Below are 26,251 nucleotides of genomic sequence, written 5' to 3'. Positions count from 1 at the left end.
GTCTGCACTTTAGAAATGTGTATTTTCTAGTGGTTTTTCTACCGCCCCATGCAGAGTCGGCCTTAGGTCAAGTGGTGCCCTAAGCAAAAGGGCTCTACAGCCCCCCCCCCCCCACACCACCTGGTGTCCCCGTCCTGGTCTATTTATGCCATCCAGTTTACTGGAAAAGTGCCCCTGCTAGAACATCACCCTAGGCGGCCACCTAGTTGGCCTATACCTAAGGCCGGCTATGTCCCCATGCCAATTACAGTAAGCTATACTGTACATAGCTTATGCTTACCAGTGTCTATGGTGGATTAAAGGGAAATCTTCCATACCCCCACTGTTCCATGAGCTCTAACATACACACAGTTCCCTGTTGATAAACCCATAGGTTAACTAATAGTTGCAGCAAACTTACAGTTAAGTTGACAAAACTAAGTGTATCTACACAGTGACGGTTTGAGAGAATTGTTAGGGCTTGAATTAAACAGGAGCCACAAGACACAGACATGCAAATTCAACTTGTCTTTATTTCCTGTATTAGTGGCTGCAGGAAGAGAAAATTATTTTCCAACTAATCTTTGTTCTTTGATCAAGTTAGCTACTCTCGCTAGGATAGCAGAGTCCATGTGATTTTTTAAAACATTGTCATATAACAACATGCTGTCATTTAATAGCACATTGTAAGAACATATTGTCTTCACAACAGTGTATTGGAGACTAAGTTCCACACTGGCTGTTAAGCTGGAATGCAGGTTAACTATCTTTGTGAAAGCTTTATGAACCTATAAAATACTGTATTGTTGTTTGCTATATAAAAAGGGGCCAGTTCAGAAAGGTTATCACAAGGTGTAGATTTCTGATTTAGAGACAGTCTTACCACACTACCACAGTGCTTTAACACAGAGACGTGCAGCACCATGGTGGGCTATCTGTGCAGCTGTGTTAAATGCTAACAAGGCATTCTGGGAGAAAGGCAGGTACTAAGGCATACTCTAAATAACATGCTGTAAAGGCACAAAAAAAGATTCAGACCTTCCTTCCTGCCAGAGAAGATATTATTCCTCTGTGCCATCACTGGACACCAGGGATAGTGTAGACATAGTGTTACCTAAAAGTGAAAAAAAAATGTGAACTGGAAAGGGAGGCTAAAGGTTTCAAACCCTGCACGCTTGACACAAGAAACAACAGACTTAACCCACTATACTAACTTACAAATGAATGTAGCAAGGGACTTTTTCACATAATAAGAAGTATAACGTTCTTATCTCTGTCCGTCATTCAAGGGCTGCAACAGTTCATGAGTTACAAGGGACCGGGTACCTATAAGCATACCTCTAAACCTTGTAGTGCAAGAAGTCTGTACAAAGCCAAAAATAATGGGGGACAAAGACTTATAATCAGGAGCAGATTTTAATTATTTCTTTTATAAACTTAGAAAGTTGGTAGAATAACAGCTTTTTTCATTAGCATGCATTTTCTGAAGGATATGCTGTCTGAAACATCAAATGTCTCTAATTATTTACAGACTGCAGTCTTTAATGGTTTGCCAGAAAACCACATATTTTATGAGAAACAGAACAAAAATGTGAGGCTAAAGTCTGGATGGTCTGTGAAAATGTGGGCAGTTGACAGTTATGCCTATAAGAGACAACAGCAGGAGCATCTTGTACAATCTGGGAGAGTTAAGGATGGGGCTGTGTCAGTGTGGGGTACCGGCTTCATGACAAAGTCAGGAGGAACACTAGATGACACCATGGAGAATTTTTGAAATGTGACTCACAGTCACTTAAAGTTAATAGAGCAGCAGGTCTAGCATCAGTATGCAGTTTCTGCACAGAAGGATGTATGAAACATTAGCTACTATAGGTAAGTGCTGATTAGCACTAGCAGTAGTTAAGGGTAATTCATAGACATGCAAATTAGTTGACAATGAAGTCTTTCCTCATTGCAGTTAACATGTCTCTGAATCGTAAATCTCTGCTTCATGTAAACAACCCCTTTTTGCTGCAGCTCTTACTGCCATGCTGGTGTTCTTTCTGAATCCCCGGGAAAGTCTGAAAAATCGTTTGCCTTAAAAGATTTATTTTTTTCATTTTCAAAGAGGTGATGTGTGCATAGTTTAAAGAGAAGTACCTTTTTCTTGCTCTCAAAGGAGGCCAGTAAAACACACACAAATACAAATAAATAGAAAACTCTCTTCTTAGTCTCTGTTAGAATCATAGAAGTGAAGGGATAGTGTTGATTGGCTTTCATGTGAGATTTGAACCTAAGACATCCAGCATTCGGTGCTCTTGTCACTGCTATTGGACTAACTAGAGCCTCTGAACAGATAGGTGCTGTTTTCCTTTTGCAGCTTTGCATTTTCATTTGGGAAGCCCCCAAGCATGGTGGCTAATATCAACTTACAAACACACACACACACACACACACACACACACACACACACACACACACACACTTAAAAATACCTCTGCTTAGGCACTGATAGAATCTTGATCACCATGCTGGGGGCTTCCTGGATGGGGGGATGGGGCTCTTGTGGGGAGATTCAGCACCTGTCAGTTCAGAGCTTCTTGCTGCTGGAGGCCTTGGTTTTGGTTCCCAAGAGAGGAGCTCATACTATCCTTTTGCTACTGTGATACATTTTTCAGGTATTTTTTATATTCATAGTGTTGTTGCCTGACAGCAAGAGCTCCCCTGGTTTAATTGTGGACTGGTGTGCCTTCTGTGCAGAGTCTGCATGTCCTCCCTGTATTAGCATGAGTTTCCTCTGGGTACTCTAGTCTCCTCCCACACAGACATGACATGCAATAGGTGGATTGGAGACACTAAATTGGCCGTAGGTGTGTGTGTTATGGAAGAACTACTGCTGCAGGGCTAGCCATCCAGTGGTGTAAACCTTGGCTCTAGATGATTGTCACTGTTGAACTGACACCGCAACCCCATGTGCAAAAATTGGAAAAAGGGGTTGTTTATGACTTGATCTGTACTAAGACTCTACTTTACAAGAGGGCAGACCACTTTAGTATTTTAATTGTTGGAATGTGTTAACGTGCAGTTTAAGTACTTAGCATTCAGTCTGCAGATCATTACAAGCCCAGTCAGTAACCCATATTTAGAAGTTCTCTCTAGTCTCAAGGAGGCAATACTAGATAGGCCGAGGTCTCCCATCAGATTATCTAGGTTTACTTTGAAGGTAGCAGTGGCACTACTCTGCTTGACATGTAGTGAAAATTTCCAAAAAAAGAAGAAAAAGTGCCGTATAAAACCAAAACCAATTCTTCAGCACTACAATGGTTGCCAAATAAGCACAAGCAGGCAAAATCTTCCCGGAACAGTTTTAATGCAGCAATAAAGGCTCTCCAAATCACATAAACGATAACAGCATCCACAATACGTTTTCGTCTCTTACTTCATCAGATAATATGACAAGACATCAATCACCTTATATACCCTCACCTATTTTAAATCAACCAGTACAAACCATTGCATGTTTTAAAATTCTATACTCTAAAATGTGTATATAATTTAATCTAATATAACATTTCATTATTTAATTTATACATCATAAATATCTCTATAATAATCCATTTATACTATTAATAAAATATGTTTAAGTCATAAAACGTAATCAAATACTACTGTAGAATAAATAAAATAAACTATATTAATAATAATAATAATAATAACATATAATAAGCTAAATTAAAGAAAGAATGACATGTTATTTTATCTATTCAACAATAGTATTTGATTAAGTTTTATGAATTAAATATATTTTATTAATAGTATAGATAGATTATTATAGAGATATTTATGATGTATAAATTAAATAATGAAATGTTATATTAGATTAAATTATATACACATTTTAGAGCATAGAATTTGAAAACATGCAGTGTTTTTTATTGGTTGATTTAAAATAGGTGAGGGTATATAAGGTGATTGATGTCTTGTCATATTATCTGATGAAGTAAGAGATGAAAACATATTGTGGATGCTGTTACCGTTTATGTGATTTGGAGAGCCTTTATTGCTGCATTAAAACTGTTCCGGGAAGATTTTGGCTGCTTGTGCTTATTTGGTAACCATCGTAGTGCTGAGGAATTGGATGTAGTGAAAATGTCTTCTATATACTAGCATATGAATCCGTCACACTTAAGTGTCTTATTTATTTGTTGATGAAAGATGAATTCCTTTCCTTTAACTTGCTAAAGAGGATTGGATCTCTCATGGCACAAAAGACTAGACCGAGATCCCCATGGAGGAGTCCGTATGAAACTGAATATAGAGAGAAGGCTGCCAGTCTGCCCTGAGTTTTCTGACACAACTGATCTTTTTATCTTGATGCCTTTTCTCTAAAGTTTGTAAAAATTGTGTAATACCTTGCCTTAATTGTAGATATTTGACACTGTCTCCTTCTGCCAATATAAATTTCATTCCTGCATTGCCATTGACAAGTTACTATTTTATTTTGTTTATTTAGCATTGTTAACCAGATAAATTAACTTTTCAAAAGGCTGTTTTCAGCCAGCATGACCGAAGTCAAGGGGCAGTAACAATTTTTCAAAATAACATTTTCAGACCTCAATTTCCAAGTTATATTTCAAACCGAAATTGTGTTCAGGTTACATTATAAATCACATTTACAGTGCAATGACAAGTATACTTGTGCTTTCACATGACTGTTATTTATGGATATTGTTTACTTATTTATTTTACATAAGCAGTCTTGGTGCTGCTTTTTGTAATTCCTTGTTTTTCTTTGGCCTCTTTTTTCAGTTTAGCCTTTTTTGATCAGAAGAGCATGTTTGACTGTCTGGGACTCTTTTGTACCATTTTGATCAGAAGAGCATGTTTGTACCATCTGGAACTGCTCACTTTTAATTATATGACATCAGATTACATATGGATGGTGAGCACTGCTGATGAAGCTTCCTGACTGGACCCAGGCCCAAGGTTGAGATATTATTTAAGTGTTATGACCTGTTGCGAGTGATGCTCTTTAAAAGATCTGCTGTTACGGTAAGTTCTTATGCAACCTTTTCTTTTTCTTTTTTTGCAGTATCGTCAGTTTGTAGCAGTGCCCCAGGGTCTGGCCCCAGCTCCCCGAACAGTTCACACAGCGCTATTGCAGAAAACGGCTTCACAGGCTCTGTACCCAACATTCATTCCGAGGTACTGTACCAAAGGCTGAGATTTTCTACATGGTTTGGAGAATTGAGACAGACTGCATGAGAAGGTGCATGAAGCAACAAGATTATTGTTTGTTAAACATGTTTGACATAGTCCTGAGGGAAATGCTTTCAGATCCCAAGCAATGTTTTTTTTAAAGGTTTTGTACGTTATGCAAGAAAATAATACAGTTTATGTAACAGACAGCATGCCTTTCAGTGTGTATATTTGTGTTTCAGTACATGTGTAGATGTATAGGCTTCATGCATTCAAACTGTCTAATTGTGTTTGTCATAATTATATTATCACTCAGAAAAGACAAACTGGGATGCCTTTTGACACATCTGATTAGTCAAAACATATTCTGTGACATTAAAATTTTGTCTTTTTGAGGTTCATAGGTTAAGTACTAGGATAGCTGCCCTTGTCAGCTATTTTAATATTTAGCCAGTTTTCCTTTCGAAGATGAAAATTAAACTCTGTATGTTGTAAGTGTGAGGAAACACCTTAATCATTATTCCAGTCTTGTTTAGGCAAAAAAGGTTCCTTTGCAAACCTCATGTTGTTACTCTTAACATCTTATAAATACTACATGGATAGTCATGAAAAGGAATGTTAGAAGGCTACAAAGCTTAAAAAGAGTTTTTATATGTTGAAATCCAGCTCAACTAGTAAGCGCTTTAAAGCACTCGTCCATCATCATTAATAAAGGATCTGGATTTCTTCTTATAAATAGTCTCTACGCTTTATTGAGAGAAGGAAAGCAACCATCAACATAGTATTACTAATAACTACTCTTTTTGAGGTTTCGAGTGGGCTAGATCGGTAGGACATTTTGTTTTTTAGAAGGCTACAGACCTTAAAAATTAATTTTTGCAGCCCTTTTCAGGACTGTCCCTTCTGCTCTTATCACTAAGGAAGAGTTTGGTTAAGTAGGACCTATGCTCTCCTGTAGAATCTGGGATATTTACTCTTAGATTTTGGAAGAAAAGAGGAATTTCCTCGATGCAGCATGTTCAGTTTTGAGCAGTTAGACAAAATACATTGTGCTTCTTTTTGACTGATTGTGCTGCCGCCAGTCTTGCCTGCTGTGTCATTAGTGGGGCCTCCCAGTGAGTCTGAGACTGAATTCATCCACTCATCTGTTCCAGTTCAGCAGATTTTTTTCTTAGAAGCTCTGACACTTTGGGGTGCACATGTCCTTTGAAGGCACATCGTAACATAATGCCGCACTTTATAAGAGTCTGCCTTGCCCCTGCACCACCATTTCTTTTTTGTTGCAGATCTCAGCCCTAATTTACTCCATGGAAAAGTTCCTGAGTTTGATGCCAAAACAGTGAAATTGTCATTGTTCTTGTGGCCGCCAGATAACAAGCCAAGACTTACACCGGCATTGTTTCTACTTCCTGCGAAGAAGCATTATGTGAAGTATTGTTCTGACTGACAGTGAGTCAGCCAAGCCACCATCGGTGGAGGAACAGACATGCTCCTGGCTTACCTCTATAAGAGGAAGGCAGTTGCCAAAAGTACTCATCATGTGGATTAATGGGGAAGTCACACTGCCTCAGTTGTTTGCTAAAGTACACCCAAAAACATCAAGGAAATGACTTGTTGCACAATTAACCCTACTCTTGCCAGCTGTGCATGTACTTGTCCCTCTTGTAGTGGGTAAGAGAAGAAGGATTTCTGATAGATTCATAGGTATTTCCAAGACTATCTATCCAGGAAGATCTTTAGAAGCCAAGCTTTACATTCCCATAGAAATGTTTACCCCATTTATTTTAAATACAAATAACTCAGAGAGGGGGAGACAAGGGTGCCAGACTGTGGGTGTATTTGTACTTACCTATCCATTCTTCCAATTTGTATTTTAGTAGAGTAAGAGAAGTACTTTGCTTTATGTGGAGGAAGAGATGATTCCACAGAATAGTATTCTATGGAATACATATATGTCCCTCCAGCATGTTCTGTTTATATTACAAAAGAGACTGAGATCTCTTGAGTGGGTGTTTATGTCACCACTGTACTTGCGAATGTGCAGTAGGTCTGACAAGATTGAGTTTGTTGAAACTTTGTATGCAAGGCCTAGGTCGCCTGTCAGTAGCCTGTGTGATACCGAGAAGAAGAATAAGGCTTAATTGTTATGATTTAGGCTATTGATTTTCTTAGTGAGAAAGCATTGTAATCATTCAAATTATGTCAGATATTTCGACAGGTACACACTGAAAGGGGACTTATATTCAGTGATCGGCCTAATGAGACCTGGATACCTTACCCTTTGTAATAAGCTGTGAAATGCAAAAAGACTTTCTTGCAGTAGCGGGTATATGGTGATTGAAGAACAGTTAATTGTCAGTATAGGTTTCCAGGTCCCTAAACACTGGATCAGTTTTCAGGGGTGTGTTATCAATGTGATAGCTACAAGGGAAGTCATGCTTTTTGAGGGATACTGTTATACATTTTTTGGTATTTAGTTTTATTCCATGGTTTTTACACCAGCTATTTATTAGGGAGAGGCCAATTTTGGAGGATCTTGGTTTCTCTGGGGAGTTTATGGTGACACCAAGTTTACAGTCATCTGAGGATCTAAAGGTCATTTTCTCTTAAATAAGGAGTATGAGTCTTCCTCACCATGCAGCTTTCCCTGGATGACCCATTCTTTAGAGAAACCTTAAAGATCGTGGAGCTGTCTATAGTCCCCATTCTGTTTCCCTCAGAAATACCTAAACAAATGTCTGGGGAGGGAGGAGAATAAAGACCACCAGGGTATCCCCTGTAGAGCTCATTATCATAGATACCATATTGTAGCCTGGAAGCAGTGAGATTCTGGTCCTGCATTTCTCATGAAATAGTATGCTGTCCATAATACTTGATTTAGTACACTGAGATGTGTCCATATCAACTTACTGAAAAGCAATATACTGAAATAATAATGAACACAAAATGCTGAAATGCTAAAATGTTGAAATCAAAATACACATGTAAAGAGCTGGACTTGCAACCCCCCATTACCTATGTTAATACTTGTTTCAAAGTTTCACTTTCAGGAGATTGATGTAGCTTGCTGACTGGCTGTGTACTAGCACAGTGTATATATATGGTACATGTGCACCTCTAGTATTTTGAGTTTAATATTACTAAGTTTCAACATTTTCACATGTTTGGATTTTGCATTCAGGATGTTGACTTTCAACGTACCACTGTATAGAGGTTATCATGTACTCAAGTAAAATGCTGACTAGGCATTATCAAGCGGATTTCTCTATTATCCCTTTGGTGCAACACAGAACACAGAAGCCACAATACTTTATTACCTTGCTTCCAGACAAGGAAACAGAAACTATAGGCAGGATGAGTAAGAAAACATTCTGCTCTTTCACTTTGTAGTCTGATCTTTCAATTGCTGCTTTTACCTGTCCAGATACAAGAGGTCCCTAGTGGTTTGGACTCTAGAATACCTTTCTTCCTCTCCCTCTGGGTATGAGCTGAAGCTGCAGGTAATAAAGATTCTGACTGCTTCTTCAGAGTGGGATATCATATAGCCCACTGCAGCTTTGACTATAAAGACCCTGTGGCCTTGTCATCAGGCTCTAGCTTATGAGAAGGACACACTGGCTGAAGCTTTCCTCCCTTAATGACAAATATAGGCTATCCATCCCTGACACCCTTTCAAAGGAGAGGCTTTATTTAATCGGACTTCTCAGGAGTTGGTGGATGGCCATTTTTCAAGAAAGCAGTCCCTCTATACTCTGGAAAATATCCTTGAACCTCTTTACTTCTTCTGTTTATAGATCTAGCCAGCCTCCCTATTTGGAGAGGGTTACTCAGTAGCCATTATGAGCTATGTGAAGGTTTCCTATTCTTGAAGACCTTAGAGAAGAAGCTGACTCTGGTGCCTCTTCTAATTTTGTTGTAACATCTTACTCCTGTGTGGTATTCATGCAAGCAAGGGTGTCTGAGGTCTTATCCCCTGTGGAGAAATACAGTGCATGTTTGTCATAGAGTCTTAGGAAAAAAGTACGAGTCTGTCAGTGTTTTGCATTACAGGTGAAGTGAATTTGTTGGTTAAATCGCTGAGCCATTTATCCAGTCTTTTCTTGGAATTGTGGATTCAGGAGTTACATCAGATATTGATCTTCTGGAAGTAATGCATTCCTGAGACTTAACTTTTCTGTATTTCAGAGAATATGGTCCTCTCTCTCTCTCTTTTTTTTTATTGCAACAAAAAAAAAGGAGGCATAAACAGTGGATGCATTTTCTGTTTCATGACAAAGGAGATTCCTATATACATTTCATCTACTCTGGATGATTCCAGGCCTCACAGAAGAATTTGGGAAAGAAAGATAAAAATGCTTCTCCATTGCCTTTTGGCCCCTGGGAAGGGGGTAGTTTCAGGTCCCCTGGCTGTGCAGAAAGCTTCAGCTTGTACCCAAGGAGATCCACCACCATTATCTGGATAATGTCTGCCTTTCCCTTAGGGACCACCTTCTGTTGGTAGACCCACTGATCCCCACTAGACTTTATGGTATTGGTGTCAAAAATGATTGAAGCTACTAAAACGTGCCCCTACCAGGTATACTGTGCTGTGTGGAAGAGGTTGTTAGTTTGAGTGCAGCAATGTCCTTTATTGCCTTGTGGTCAGCTTTAGAGGTTATCTTGACTTGTCTCAGGCACCTGTGATATTCATATTCTGCTCTCCTAGTGCTTGTGACAGATGTTTCTGCCACCATAGGGTTTCTGCAAACCTTCCCATCTTTGAATTAATTTGCCGTCTATGGAGTCTGGATTTCATAATTGACAGGCCTGTCTGCCCCTTATTTGAACCTACTGGTTTGATGGTGTTGAGGTTTATTTCTTTTAAAACACTTTCCCTCTTTAATTTCTCCAAGTCTTTTGGGTTTCTAATGCCATGACGAGACAGGACCCCGTTCCTAAGTCAAAGTATGATTAAAGTTCATGAAATTAGTATCGTTTCAGTCTTTGAGGCTGGCCAAAAGTGCTGTTTGCAGCACCGACAATGTGTAAGAACTGACTTCTTCAGCAATTCATACGGAGCTGTATGTATCAGTAGCATATCCAAATAAGACTGTATATTCTTTTTTATGAGACCCATTGCTCCTACTACTATTGGAACTGCCTGGGTATTCTTCTTCCATATTGCCCTCATTTCTGCCTACAAGTCCTGGTATTTTATGACTTTGTGTCTCTCTGAACGTAAGGTGCTGTAGTCACTAGGTGTAGCAGTTTCGATGATCAGTGCTACTTTTGTCATCTTTTCATGAACAAGTGTATCTGTTTTTTTGAACCATTGGTAATAGGTGATCCCATGTGGTATAAACTTCATAATTCTCTACAATGCTTTGTGGCAAATTTTTCCAGTGATTCTCAGCAACTTCGTATTATAATGTTTGCATAATCCCCAATGCAACAATCTTAACACAGTGTTATGCCTTTCAGTGTACAGGCCCTCTGCCGTTCATGTACCCCACCTAGCAACAAGTTGTGCAACTGTTTCCAATTCTTTTTACAAATCCTGCATTTTTCTGTTTCTTTGACATGTTTAATGAATTTTGTAAACCAATATGTATGTAGTCCACTATCCTGGGCCACCAATATTAATCTTTCATCCTTTTATTTAAATTAACCCCTCCTTAACCACTCCTGTGTCCGATCCCGATTGACATGAGGTTGCTCTAGGAGTTTTCTGCACTTGCAAATGTATTTATGCCTTTTCTACATCTCTTGCGTTCTCATCTGATCACTCACCTTATATTCTTTCTTTTGTTTTTTTGGCATATTAAGTTACTGCCTGATTTTTATCACCTGGTTTGATTTCCATTCCAGCTTGATACCAATGTGCTTCTGCTAAACTAAGCAAGGAAGTCCTCTTAGTCTTGTTCTCTTCATGTTTTAAAACTTTCACTATGGATCTTGTGAGGTTAACAGATATGTATGCAGTCCTACGACTGCAGATCTCTACATATAATCAGTTTTGAGCAGGCCTATAACTTCTTCAGAACAAGGAATATATAATCTTGGTATACACTGATTTTTATAAATTATTTGATAAGTGTGAAGCATTTTTCTTATTTTCCTGTCCAACTTATCGTTTTATAGATTGGACTTTGTTCCTAGATATCAGAGTTGATTTCAGTATTAATTTTAGTCTTGTAGAATATTCTGTCCTAAGTTTTGTTCACATTTGTTCATGTTTTATAGTCGATCCTTCATCAATATCCAAATATTTATATACTCCCTCCTGCTCAAGTTCCTTTATATCACATTCCTGTCCCAGACTGTCATTTTGTGGTGCTTCAGCTTTCTTGCTTTAAAGGTTGCTTTTGCACATTTATCAAGGATAAATGACATTATTATATCATCTGAAAAATTTTGACCACTTGCAGTTGTGCTTTCAGTTCTTCATCTGATTTACAGTACAGTTTAATTTGTCCACAAAAAGAAGATGAGAAGTCTTTACACTTTCTTGTTGTCTGGGAGCCAAATTGTAGTCATAAACTAATATGTTACCTAGACAGGGTAATGGGTTAAGGGCAAGACAAAAGAGCAGCAGTGAGAGAGTCACCCTGGAATACCCCCCCCCCCATTGAATTTTTATCTCTTGGATAATAATTTGTCCTGTGTCATGGCTTAGCTTCAAAGTGGTTTGCTACTGTTTCATTGTCACTGTAATGTAATTGATCAGTGCAGGGTATATATTATTCATCTGTAAGCACTCCTTTATCCATGAATGTGGGATGCTGCCAAATGCTTTTTTGTAAATTGTCCATGCCATACTTGGATTCTTCCCCATTTTGCAGTTCTCCTTTATGACTTTATTTAATAACAAATGATCCTCTGTTCCATATGACTTTCTTTTGTTACTCTCTTGTTCTAGTGCCTTGATTGAGTTTGCTTCTTAATGACTGTAAACTCTGTCAGCATCAATTCCAGTGTAAAGTTTATACATTGCCAGAAGGCAAGTTATTGGTCTGTCATTTTTAGGATAGCTTGCAGGTTCACTATTAAGGAGTATCTTTTTTCCTTTTGTTAACCAGGTTGGTATGTGTTTGGGTTATACATATAAAGAGTTCTTACTCGGGGCTAAATCTTCGTGTAATGATGCTAATACTTTTGGGCATCTGGGCCTAGGGTTTTCCAGTTAGGAGCTTTTCTTAATTTTGTTTCAGTTTCTCTGGCCATTACTTCATCTCATTTCATATCCTATACATTTGACCGTCTTACCTCTTCTATCCATTTAGTATCTTTCTTATATTCCCCAGGGTCTTCATAGATATTTCTCCAAAATGTGTCTGTTATTTATTTATTTATTTCCAGCTTGATGACCAGGGAAGTCCACTGGGCCAAGCAGAGCCCATTTTCAGTGGAGACCTGGGGAGAAAAGCTCCAAAAGCAGTTAGCAGAATATAACAAGTACAGTATGGAATATACAGTATACAGAAGCATAAATATACAATTTAAAATGCAAATACAAAATCAGGGAGCATACGTTTAAAAACACAAATGTTAAAATATAGATAAAGTCAAAAGTAATACAGAGAATATAAAAGTACAAGTCATAAAGTGTTTATACAAGTTTAGTGTTTGTTCTAACACTTATATTAGTGATCAGAGATGATAGTAGATGATTGAAGGGAAGTTTGAAAGAGGCGACAGTGTTATTTAGGTGAGAAGGGAGCAGGAACAGTCCTAGTTTGTGTTAAGGTAAGAATGGAGGAGAGATTTGAAATTAGAGTGGTTGTGAGTACAGCGGGGGGGGGGGGAGAATTCCATAGTTTAGCTAAGATGTATGATAGAAGTAATTGGCCAGAAGGGTGTAGAGATGTATATATTTTAAGGAGGTTTTGGTTTTTAGATCTAAGAGTACGATTGGGGACGTAAGGGGTTAAGATAGATGAAAGAGAGGGGCAGATGGAGGATTGGAATATGAGTTTGTGAGCAGTGGTGTTGTATGAATTTCAGGTAATTAGGAAGATCAAGCCAGTTTAGGGAGTGGAGGGAATGGCAGTGATGGGTGGAGTATTTGGACCCTGTAGCAAATTTACAGACTTTGTTATAGCAGCCTTCCAGTTTATTTTTTAGGCTAAGGTGGAGATGAGTAAGTAGAGGAGCACCATACATAAGAGAGGGGAGCAGGTAGGAGGAGGCTTTTGTCTATACAGCAGACCTAGTTTTTGGAGGGGTTTTTTTTATATTATTTATTTATTTATTAACATTTGTTGACCAGGAAAGTCCACTGGGCCCAACGATCCATTTTCACTGGAGGCCTGGAGAGAAAAGCTCCATACAGTCACAAAAATTTTTACATAACATCAACTTTGAAAGTCAAGAAAGTTTTTGCATAATACAAATTGACGTAGATATACAAGACAAATACATATTATAGAGGTATACAGCACAAGAAAATAAACCCAGTGTGTTAAATTTTTAGTAATTCTGTTTGTGTATTCTCATAAGTAAGAATATTGTTTAATCCTGTTTATTCAACCACAGAAATAAAGAAAGCAAGAGAGACTGGAAACGAAGACAGATAGCATAAATTGCAACTATATTAAGTTAGTAAAAGTATTTGTAGTGTATAGTGGCCAAAAATATTCATATCTAAAAATATTATTTTGGATGTGGATATCGAATTTTAAATCTTCATCAGTGATGACTCCGAGTAGTTTGGTGTGAGGTAGAGTTTCGATTAGAGTGTTATTGTGGCTTTTATTTTAAAGGACCTTTTGTCTATGGTGACATTTTTTGAAGGAGAGAATAATATGATTTTTGCTTTGTTAGCACTGAAAGTGAGATGGTTGTTTAGCATCCAAGTTTCGGAATTGGAGAAGGCTGTTTGGGTTTTTTGAAGGAGTTCAGCAGGAGAGTTTGCTGTACAGATGATTGTGGAATCAGCATAATGGATCTGTGTAGCATTATCTATGGATTTGTGAAAGTTATTAATGAAAATATTGAAAAGTAAGGGGCCGAGAAAAGAGCCTTGGGGGATGCCGGAGGGATTGTTGAGAGAGGATGACGTGGAATGTTTCCATTTAACAGCTTTTTGTCTATTGGAGAGTGAGCTTGTAAACCAGGCTATGGAGGAAGGAGAGAAACTGGAGAGGAAAGTTGAGATAAGAGTAGAGGATCTGAACTAGTGTCAAAGGCTTTGGAAAGATCTAAGTAAAGGGCGGATACAGTTTCCCAGAGTCATAAGCACGATTAATGGTGTCAAGGAAGGACAGAAGAGCAGTGGTAGTGCCGTGGCCAGGCCTGAAACCATGTTGTGCTGGGGTAAGAAGATGATTGTGTTAGGTATGGCAAGAGTTGGTGATGAATGCACTTTTCGAGGATTTTAGAAATAGGTGAGAGAATAGCTATAGGACAGAAGTTAGTAGTGTCTGTGTTATTGCTGGCTTTGTGGAGAGGGGTGACAAAAGCTTTCTTCCAGAGTGAGAGGACATAGGCTTCTTGGATGGACCTGTTGATAAGAATGGAAATGTGGAGGGCAATGCTGTCAGCAGCCATCTTAAGGAAGGATGGAGACAGATTATCGGGAGCACAGGAGCAAGGCTTTAGCTTAAAGAGGGGGGGGGGGGGTTATGCTGCTGGTGGGGATAGGTTTAAGACTGAAAGGTGGAGTGTTAGAGGGAAAAGCAGTGGATGGGGGACTATGATAGGAAGAGAAGGTGGGAAAGTTTACAGTTAGTTTGGCTATGCAGTTTCATAGTCTGAGGAGTTTGGGTTAGGGCATGGATTGTCTCTTCTGTCAGAGTTTAGAAGGGAGGAAATGCAATTCCAGACCTTTTTGGGGTTAGAGTTATGTTCTGTTTGGAGTTTGGAGTAATAAATCTTATGGTCTTTAGTTATTAGTTTCTTCACTGAGTTGCTGAGTTGTTTCTTAATGTTTTGATGGTGTTTCTGTTTGTTTTGCTTTGTTTCCTAGTTCTTATAAAACATTTTTGGATTGCCAGTGAATTGCTTATTTTGTATGTTTCCTTTTTATTTATCTGCATGTCTTCTAAGTTTTTCTGCTTATCTTTAGTTTATTATTTGCAATAGTGCACAATAGATCCTCGTGTGTTCTAATACTACACATTGCAAGATCTCAGAGATGAAGAATCTATCCTGTAACAGAGAACCTTTCTAATCCTTTACTAAGTGGGATAACCCTAGAACCAACCTACATTCATGTCCACCCCCCTCAAAAAAAACACTTTTCAGATTTGTCTTTGAACCTGTTCTCTCAACTCCCAGTTTTGTTTACAAGTACAGAAATGAGTGAAGAATGATCCTTTCTCAGCCTTAATGCATAGCAATTGGTACATGACTTCTTTCCTTCACGGAGGGAAATGCTGGTAGTTTCCAGACAAACCCTTTCCATGTGGATTAATAAGTGTATTATTATTATTTTCCATCAAAAATGTCACAGCTTATTAGAGAATGCTTTTGTCAAAAACAACCTTCTCTTCAGAGGTGTGGTAGGTTCCAGTGCTTACTTTAAAAGGAATATTATCATTATAGAAATTTGTACAGCAGACAGTTAGTTGTCATTTCACACCTTCACCAAAAATATTAGTTGAGCCTCTTGTGGTATCTCAATAATTAGAGTCATCCTTCTGAGCCATTTTTTTTTTTAGTGTCCTGTGATGCCTGCTATCTTTTTTGTTGTACTTCTTGGAATTTTCCCAATCATAGACCCATCAAGGAGGATCCCTGAAGGTAAATACAGCACAGATGTTGTTCAAGTATTAGATCATTGTTGCAGTAACTTAAGCTGTATGGGTTAAATCCAGCCAAGGATTTGACCGCTGGTAATACAAAAAGTTATGTAAGATGTGGCATAGGGTCAAATGGATATGGCAAGAAACAACTGTATAAAAGACCAACAGTATATGCATGTAACATAAAATTTGGAACTAGACATTTAACAAAAAAGCGATTATACATAAAAGGTGGTAATAATAACTAAATAAGTAAATGATGCTTTCTGTAATGTCTTTCAGTCCGAACTGTCTTACAGATAAATGAGTAGTGATCTGTAATAAAAAATGTAGAGTGAAAATAGCTGTGCTACAGGACACACACGTGGAAAGAACTGAACATGTGAATTTGATAAATAAAGGTTTTCAGGGTGGTTATTCAGTGGAATATCTGAGGCAAAGGAAAAGAGGAGTACTTATATTAATTGCAAGAGGAGCTCCAATAGTGATAGAAGAGGAAAAAAAGATTATAATGGAAGCTGTATATAGTATTAATAAGTATTACTGGCAAGGGAGGAGGATTACATTGGCATGCATTTACATTCCACCAAAAACTGCTATAATGGTGCTTAAGAAAATTCTGGGAGAAATGATCAGCTTTCAGCAAGGAATATTGCTTATAGGTACAGACTGGGATTTGGTTTGCAACAGTAAAGATGTGTCGGGGGGGGGGGGGGGCTAGAAGAGAAAATATAACAAAGGAGGATAGATTATTATAGAAATTTCTGAAAATGTTTGCCATGGAAGTTATGCATTCAGTACTAGGAGTTTGGAGTGAATTTACATATTATTCTCCAAGATACAAAAGCTGTGCTAGGGTATATAGAATTTGTATCTCACAGAAACATGCATTTAATTGAAGGTCTTGAAATGCACCCAATAACTATTTCAGATAATGCACCAATAATCACTAAAATAAAAATGCAAGTTAATGAAATAAAAATGAGACACTGGTGCTTTCTACCTGTTGGTTGAAAAGAGAGGAATTTAAGGAGCAGGTTTTGAAATTAATTCAGGAGCTACAAGAGAAGATAGAAATTTCTTCTGAAAATATAGCTAGGGAGTGGGATAAACTTAAAGTGGAGTTTAAACTAGGGTGGAAATAAAGGAAAGGGAGACATGGTTAAGACGTAACAAGAATTATTTAGATGACCTGTCAAATGTTAAAGTATTGCAAAATGGGGGGGGGTCTCTCTGAACAAGAAAACAAGCAACTGCAGAATGCTGACAGAAAATAAAAGACTACCTTGATAATATGCATGAGTTTAGAAAGATTGCTGTTAAGCAACTGTTTTTTGATAATAATTCTAGAGCACAAAAACTTTTAGCACAATGACTCAGGCAACAGAAAGTGGAAAGGGCTGTCACCAAGCTTAGGGAGCCTTTAACAAGGGAGATAACAAGAGATCCTGTAGAAGTATTAGAAATTTAATGAAAGTTTGTATAAAGCAGAGAAGAATGGAAATTAAGAAAAGTTACAAAAGGAAATGTTTATGGAAGAATTAAGTATGCCAAGGTTAGAGGTGGATGTGGTTCAATTTCTAACAGGATAAAAAAAGAAGAGGTTAAAATGGCTATGTATAACCAATCTACAGGAAAATCCCCAGGAATAGATGGTATTCTTGTGGAAGTTTGGAAACTAGGGAAAAAGCTGATAAAGATCTGTAAAGCTTTGTTTAACAGTATTTTAAAAGAGAGAAGTACCAGCATCCTGGAAGAAAGGAGTGGTAGCTGTAATACATAAAGAGGTTAAAGATCCATCTGGTCCAGCTTCACTTCATACAGGCCCATTTCTATACTAAACCATGATTATAAAGTGTTCATGACTGTAATAGCTAAAAGAATGGTAAAAGTAATACCAAGATTGATAGGTATGGATCAGTATGGTTTTTTGAAGGGGAAGCAAACATTTGACAACATTAACATAACAATGATGACCCAGAGAGTAGCAGAATGTAAGAAGATACCACTGTTATTGGTGGGTCTTGATGCAGAGAAAGCATTTGAGAGATTAAACTGGGACCTCATGAGCAGGGTAATGGAAGTATTTGCTTTCCCTGATACAATTATAAGGTTGATTAGGAGTATACATGAGTGATCAGTGGTGAAAATTAAAGTGGTTGGGGTCCTCATTGATAACTTACACTTGAGTAGAGGGACCAGGCAGGGTTGTCCACTTTCCCCTTTGTTGTTTGCATTTTATTTAGAACTACAGGCAAAGAAAATAAGGGACTCAGAAATTCAAGGATATAACTGGTATGGTAGTCAGGAAAAGCTGGTTCTGTTTGCAGATGATATTATTTAATACATGACAAAACCAGAAAGTGACATTACAGTGTTGTGGAATATTTTAAGACAGTTTTAGATCTCAGGATACAAAATGAATGAAGCTAAACCAAAAGCATAGCAGTAAATTATGTACCCAGACATGAATTGGTCCAACAGTATCCATATTTATGGGGACATGATAAAATGAAGTGTTTAGGAGTATGGATTAGAAAGTACTCTGTTGTGGCAGCGACTAAAAAGAAGATAATAAAAAATTTGAGAAACTGGAAGCTTTGCTATATGGATATAGATACTAAGATACAAGCAATTAAAATGTTTTTAGTCCCTTTAGTCTTATTCACAGGTTAGGCATATTTTTATCAACCAGAGGAGAAGTTGTGGACAGCAATTAAAAAAGAGTTGAAGGATTTTATCTGGGAAGGAAAGACAGAAAGGGTCTAGTGGGACAAGCTGATTCTTCCAATAGAACAAGGTGGACTAGGATTACCCAATTTGAGGGGGTATTTTAGAGCAACACAGCTAAGGATCTTATACATAGCACAAGCAGAAAACTATAATCCAGAGTGGAAAGGAATGATGATGATACGGGGGGAACGCTCAATAAATAAGGATAGATTGGGATTTTGGATGCAAACTTCTAAGGAGAACAACAAAAATCATACAAAGTATTATATTCATAAAATAGCAGGGAGTATTCTAAGAACTAAACCAGCATGAGAGTGGAGAAAAAAGATTCTGCTGATAGGGATGACTGTGGTTAGGCATACAAGTAATAGGCAAGAGGGGGCTGGGATTTATTGGAGAAAACTGGCAAAGGTACCAAGGTATTGGGAGCAAATAACTAGAAAGGGAAAGGTAATAGAATGGGAAGAGGTCAAGAATTTATTTGGACTGCAGGTTTGAGATTGCCTTCCCTATCAAGGAATGATATCAGAGTATAGGCAAAGGTAAAGAAATAGGGGGCTGTTAAATGAAAGACCAGCACTGGTAGAGTTTTTAGTAGAATCTAGAACAGAAGCCACTGTTAAAAAAAAGAATAATTAGTAGAGTATATAAATATTGCATGATAACTATAAGAATCAATCAGAGGAGCTTAGAAAGGATTGGGAAGAGAGATTGTTTAAGCAATTTACAGAGACAATGGGGGAGATATATGTGTATCTCCCAAATATGCAAAGTCTAGAAGATTTAGGATCTTTGCCTGGAAGTGTTTACATAGATATTTTTATACCCCAAGTAGACTTCAAATAATTTTTCCTCAGGTGGATAGCAAATGTTGGACGTGTGACTGGCAGGAGAGAGGTGGCTGGGAACATATTTTTTGGGAGAGTAGTGAACTGGCAGACTTTAGGGATTCCCTGTGGACTGCTCTGTTGGAGATGCTGGGTGAGTGGATTGAATTGACTGAAGAGATGATTTTTTGAGCTATGATACAGAATCAGAATTGCCTAGACATAGTAAAACCTTGCCGAGTCTAATTATGGTGGCTGCCGAAAAAGCAGTTACTAGAAAATGGAAATCAAAATCTAGACCAACTTTATTAGAAGTAGTGAATATAGTAACAGAGATAAAATAACTGGAATTGGGATCTTTAGAAAAAGGAAGGAGCAAACTGCATAGGAAAAAATGGGAATTGTGGGAGCAATTTATGCAGAGAAGGAACGAGATTTAAGAGGCAGGATTTGAATGGGCCATATGATGCCTAATTGACAATGACTGGATTATAAGTGATATATAACCTTTGCAACTACAGTTGTTTCAGTGGTGTCTGCGATGTATAATGTTTGCAACTGAAGTGGTGTCAGTGTCTGTTTTTCATTTATATAAATGTAAGATTGCCTATGTCATATGTGATAATTTAATAAAGACATTTACTAGGGGGGTGGGGAGGATTTGACTGCTGGCCATCTTTCAAACTTCAGGGCACCTTCCAACTGTCTAATCTTTGTTTTTTTTTTCTTGATCTACAGGAAGTTTGCTTGCTCTAATAGGGGAAACTGGTGGTCTTAGGGGCTAGTTGTTGATCAAGTCATGCTCAGATATGAAGTGTGCACTTCTAAGCATGGTTTCCAAGAATGATACATCAAAGTGGAATATAAGAAAGGATGAACCCAGTCGTAGACAGTCAGATATGATGGTCCTTTTGTTGATCATCTGATACTGTAAGAAGTGTACCACAGTCACACTCACAGTGGAATGGGATAGACATCAAATAGTCAAGTAGCTGTTTTAGAAGTTGGACATGAAAATGGAAGAGAAAATGTATTTAATGATAAATGTTTAGTTATGTGCCTTGATCTGTATATTAAGCAGCTGTTTTTAGTTATCAGTTTTGTTAGCAGCAAGTATCACTTTTGACATATTTTATTTGGTGAAAGGTGGTTTCCTGCTTTCAGATTGTTTTCTCCTGTAAATTCTTTGATGTCACAGAAGCTACACATCAGTTCATTATAATTCGATACAGTTGAATGAAATGCATTTGTAATGAATAACCCAGATTACTTTCTATGTAGAAACTTTTCTTTTTCAGTCTTCCAGCAAACATGTAAGTAACAGTGTGTTGTACCTTTTTGCCTGGAAATTTTTTTTTCTACAGGTCCTGTGAGCTTGGCAGTGTGTCTCCTCTTGTTATGTAGTATTATGCCAGAGCATTACTTCTCTCTCAGCATCATATTTGCCCTGAATGCGTAATTATTTGTATTGCATGGTTAAAAGTGAATGTATATAGTGCATACAGCCAGCACTCCGAGAAAGTATAAAGCATGTCGGTCTGTTATGATACTAATAGGATAAAGGCAATACTCAGGCACCATGTCACACAAAAATGCACCCAGGAAAAGACTTCCAAAAACAAACCTGAAAGAATCCCCAGCTCTGGGAGGCCTCCTTTCCCTGATAAGTCCCCCGGTCCTACTTTACCTCTCTCCAAAAGACTGTCAGTCATTCCATCTCATACTGGAAAAAGATCATTACAAACAAATGGGTACTATCCATCATAAAGAAAAGGGTTACACTGTCTCCTGGAAAGAACTCACTCACTCCCTCCCTTCAAAGGCATCCACCCCACAGCCAGTTAGATCTTTTTCCTCCCATCCTTCAGGAACTGCATTCCTAAAGCATGATAGAACCAGTTCTTCTTCAGTTTGTGGGATGAGAATTCTAATCTAGACTATTTCTATTTCCAAGAAAAGAAGGAATTTGAGACCTGTACTGGAGTTCTTCCTGATCAGTACTTTCTTCAAAGTGATGAAAACAGAGTTTAAAAATAGGATAGAAATGAAAGAGAAGGAGATATCATTAAGAAGTAATAGGAATTATTTAGAGGAGCTGACAAAGATTACATTATTGCAGAATAAGGGGAGTCTCACAGAACAAGAAGAGGCACAACTGCAGATTGCTAAAGAGAAAACAAGAAACTATCTGGATAACATACATGAGTTTAGAAAGATTACTGCAGATATTTTTTAATAATGATTCCAGAGCACAAAAAAACTTTTACTGTAGTGACTTAGGAAACAGAAAGTAGAAAGGGTTCTCACAAAACTTAGGGAGCCTATAACAAGAAGAATAACCAGAGATCTGTAGAAGTATTAGAGATATTTTAGAACTTTTATGAAAATTTGTATAAAGCAGAGAAATGTGGAAATCAAGAAAGAGCACAAATGGAATTATTTATGGAAGACTTAATTATGCAAAGGTTAGAGGAAGATGAGGCTCAACAACTAATAGTTAAGATATGAGGAGATGATATAACAATGGTGTTGTGTAATCAATCTTCAGGAAAGTTTTCAAGAACAGATGGTATTCATGTGGAAGTTAGGAAAGAATAAAGTAGTAAATATGTGGTAGATTTTGTTTAACAGAATTTTAGGAGGGGAAGCACCAACATCTTGGAAGAAAGCTGTGGTGGCTGTATTACCTAAGGATGGTAGAGACCCTTCAGAACCAGCTTCATATAAACAGTTGGCCATCATCAGGGATTTGCCTTTTTCCCCACTGTAGTGCAATCTCGGATGGGTGGGTTTTACATTTTTAGAATTTAGTGACAGGTGCTAGGTTGGCCAGCCATTGCTTTTCCCTATGAAAAAGTTCATTGAAATGGTCAATCTATGAAGAGAGGTTTTGATAAGGTGGGTTTGATAAATAGTGATTCGAAGAAGTAAGCATTCAACAGTGTGATATAGACCCATAAGGGTATGTGGGAAGTGGCTAAACAAAAGATAATATAAAACTGAGGAAGTGGAAGCTCTTGTGTATGGATATGAATAACAAGATGCAAGCAGTAAAAGCTTTAGTCCTTTTAGTTTTATGTATATGGGTCAGGCCTACTTTTATCAACCAGAGGAGAAGTTGTGGACAGTAATTAGAAATTGTGAACGATTTTTAATAAAGAGTTGAAGGAATTTATCCGGGAGGAGGAAGAGTGCAAGGCCTAAGTGGGACACATTGATTCTTCAAATATAACAAGTTGGTTTAGGATTACCTGATTTGAAGGGATGTTTTACATTTGCACCATTAAGGATCATATACATAACGCAAGCAGACGGTTGTAATTCAAAATTGAAAGGGATGATGATGAAGCAAGGGTGGGGTGTTCATGAAATAGAGAGTGGGATTTTGAATGCATATTCTTAAGGAGGAAAATAACAATACAGAATATTATCTTCATAAATTAGCAGTAAGCATTTTAAGAACTTAGCTAATTTGAGAATGGATAGAGGAGATTTTGGTAATAGGGATGACTGCACATAGGGGCTGTAGAAAATAGAGTAGAGGGTAGAGTTTATTGAAGAAAACTGGCAAAAGAACCAAGGTATAGGGAGCAAATTACTGAAAGATATTATAGTGGGATGACACCAAGGAGACATTTGGACTGCAGGCTAGTGTCTGCCTTCTGTACTAGAGATTGATAAAGTATGGTCAAAAAGAAAGGGATGGGTGAATCTTAAGTAAATTACCTGCTTTGGCAGAGTTGTTAGTTTAATCTAGAACAGAAGATGATGTTAAAAAGGAATAATTACTAAATCATGTAAGATTTTGCATGATAACTATAAGAATCAATTAGAGGAGGTTAGAAAAGATTGAGAAGACAGACTGGAAAAGCTATTTAGAAGAGAACAATTGGCTCCCAAGTATGCCATAAGGTTTAGGATATTTGCTTGGAAGTGTTTGCATAGGTATTTTTATACTCAAAGCAGATTTCAAATAATTTTTCCTCAGGTAAATAGCAAATGTTGGAGGTGTAATGAGGAAGAAAGAGGTAACTGGGATTGTATCTTTTGGGAGTGTAATGAGTTGGCAGTTTTTAAAAATTCCGTACAAATTACTGTTGTCAGAAATATTGGGTGACCAATTGTTTGTAACTAAAGGAATTATTTATTTGAGCTGAGACACAGGAACTGAACTGTCTAAATACAGTATGGCCTTATTAAGTGTAATTCTGTTGGCTACCAAAAAAAAAAAACACTTACTGGAAAATGGAAATCAAAGCCTAAACCAACTGTACTTGAAGTATTGAATATTTTAAAACAGATAATAAACTGGAAGAGCTATCTTTAGAAAAGGGAAGGAGCTACTTGCATGGAAATAAATGGAAATTGTGAGAACTATACATGCAAAATAATATTCAGGAGGAGGAGGAATGAGGTTTAACGGAAGGCAGAAATTCAGCAATTTATGTAATGTTGGACTGATGATAGTTGCAAAGAAAGAAAAGATATGTAATGTGTTATGTATGTAAATGGTAACATGTTAATGTGGTTTGTTTTCTTTTCTATTAATATATGTTTTCTGTTTCTTAAGTGATAATTTAATAAAGGTGTTTAAAACCAAACAAAAAAATTACTTTCCTCAAACTGTCCACTTTCAAAATTCTTTCCCTTCAGGCCCTGGCTCCCTTTCTCCTCCCACATTCATTACTAGTCTCATTGAATCTTAAGGATACTGTCCTGCAGGAAATTCCTGAGGTTCTTTAAAGGCTCATCTCTTTTCAGTTTACTGATTTGCCTTTTGAGCTTTTTACAACCCCAAGAGTATTTGCAAAATGCCTAGCTCCTCTTATAGTCTTTTGCAAGGCTCTGGAGAATACAGATATTTCCCTACCTAGACAATCTGCTTATCCAGGCCTCTTCACCTCAGATCTTCGTGCAGCTCCTCCAATTCAAACTGAACCTCATCATGCAATTGGGTTCATTGTTATCTTCAAAAAATATTCCCTGCAACCCCCTCAAGATCTTGTTTTCTTGTGTTGCAGACTGGACACAAAAACATGCAGGTCCTCTTGCCTCAGGAAAAGGTGCAGAACCTCACTATTTACTTTCAGCCCCCTGACCTATCTCAAAGCCTGTTCAGTCAGGAGAATTCTCAGGGGATTACAATTCATGGCAGCAGCCATACCATTGCTTTTATTGGCCAGGTTGCATATGATGAAAATGCAGTGGTACCTGAAAAATATATGGTTTCAACATTCAAACCCACCTGGACAACAGATATCTCCCTCATGCCTTGTCTCAAGAAGGAGATGCTATGGTGGGTGATAGGTGAACGTTAATCCATGATTACCTTTAAAGGCATAGACCCCCCAAGTGAAGAAATGTACACAGACTCCTCATGACAAGGTTTGGAGGGCATGGACATGCATTCACAAGGTCCAGGCTATTAGCAGTCCATCCTTAAGGAAGAACACATCAACCTGAAAGAGATAAGAGCTCTCATTCAGGCCTCACTAAAAGTATTCACAGGTAGCACTACAGTTATGTAGTACAAAAACCAGTAAGGAGGAACCAGCTCATACCAGTTATGTAGGTTGGCTCAGATTGTTTGAGACCTGGTCACCCAGATGGGCAAGTCCCTTCAAGCAGTATATATCCAATCATAGGACAATGTCCTGGCAGACTCCCTAAGCATGTCCATTGAAGACTCCTCCACAAATGGACCCTCAGCAAACAAATCTTCCTAGACATAACCCACAGGTGGGGAACACACAGATTAACTTATTTGCTGTGGAGAACAACAGACAGCTCCCCCTCTTCTGCACCAGGGCTCCTTGACCCTTGGCACTGAGGACAGATTCATTGTCCTTTACTTGGACAGGGACTTTTTTATGCCTTCCCTTTTCTTCCTGTACTACCAAAAGTTCTACTAAAAATTCCAAAAAAAAAAAAAACAGTTCTACTGGTGACTGCCTTTTTGCCAGGACAGCATTGGTTCCTCCTTCTTTATCACTTAGCCACAGAAAATAACCACAAGCTACCCCACAAAAGTGGACCTGATCACACAGTGGAAGGGCTGTCTGCTTTACCCCAGTGTAACTTCCCTCAGCCTAAGGCTGTGGATGATAGGATTCAAATCCCATTCTGACACCAATTTTTTTTCAGACACCAATTTTCTGAGGATGTGCTTTGGATTCTGCAGGAGGCAAGGAAACCAACCAGACAAAAATACTACATAGCATGACACTATATAGAAATTCTCTTCCATTTGGCTAACAGTCATAACTGCACAAAATGAGTGGTTTCTCTCATCTTGGCATACTCCTCTATTAAAGCCCATCTTTCAGCCATTTCAGCCTATGTCCAGGCAGTCATATACTTTCTAAAACAGTATTACATTTAATCCCTTAGAGGAACCCTGTGCTCCAGCCTTGGGATCTCAACATTCGTGTTAGAAAAACTCACTCTGCCTCCATTTGAGCCAGTCACTTCTTCTGCTGTTAGATTCTGCACCTGGAAAACTGTTCTGTTGCTGGCTTTCACTTCTGCAAAGAGAGTCTCAGAACTACGGGCACTCATGGCTTTCCCACATTTTCTTACTTTTCATAGTTACATAGTGTCCCGTAAGGGTCAGCTTTTCTTTCATGCCTAAAGTGATAAAACAAGATGTTCCTCAACCAGGCCATCAATTTGCCTAGTTTCCTTCCCAACCTACAGAACAGGGGTGAAAGACTCTTATATCCCTAGATGCCTAGACGTGCCCAGATAGCTAAGATTCTGTTTGGACAAGAGTAAGGTTATTCATAAGTTAGACCAACTATTTGTCTCTTT

At 38.0% G+C, this 26,251-nt stretch overlaps 1 protein-coding gene across 6 annotated transcripts in view; it reads left to right on the top strand.

The window, feature by feature from the left end:
• The window catches only part of HDAC5 (histone deacetylase 5), a 2,571,411-nt gene that overhangs the window by 1,713,970 nt on the left and 831,190 nt on the right, over nucleotides 1-26,251 (top strand). For all 6 annotated transcript variants that reach the window (XM_044055165.1, XM_044055164.1, XM_044055163.1 and 3 more), the window contains one exon: nucleotides 5,051-5,163. In XM_044055165.1, coding sequence (XP_043911100.1) covers nucleotides 5,051-5,163 — 113 coding nt within the window. The remainder of the gene's footprint in view (nucleotides 1-5,050; nucleotides 5,164-26,251) is intronic.

Source organism: Protopterus annectens, chromosome 13.part0 (assembly GCF_019279795.1).
Source record: "Protopterus annectens isolate FY-2018-M chromosome 13.part0, PAN1.0, whole genome shotgun sequence".
Taxonomy (NCBI): domain Eukaryota; kingdom Metazoa; phylum Chordata; order Ceratodontiformes; family Protopteridae; genus Protopterus; species Protopterus annectens.
This window is presented reverse-complemented; position numbering and strand designations above follow the sequence as displayed.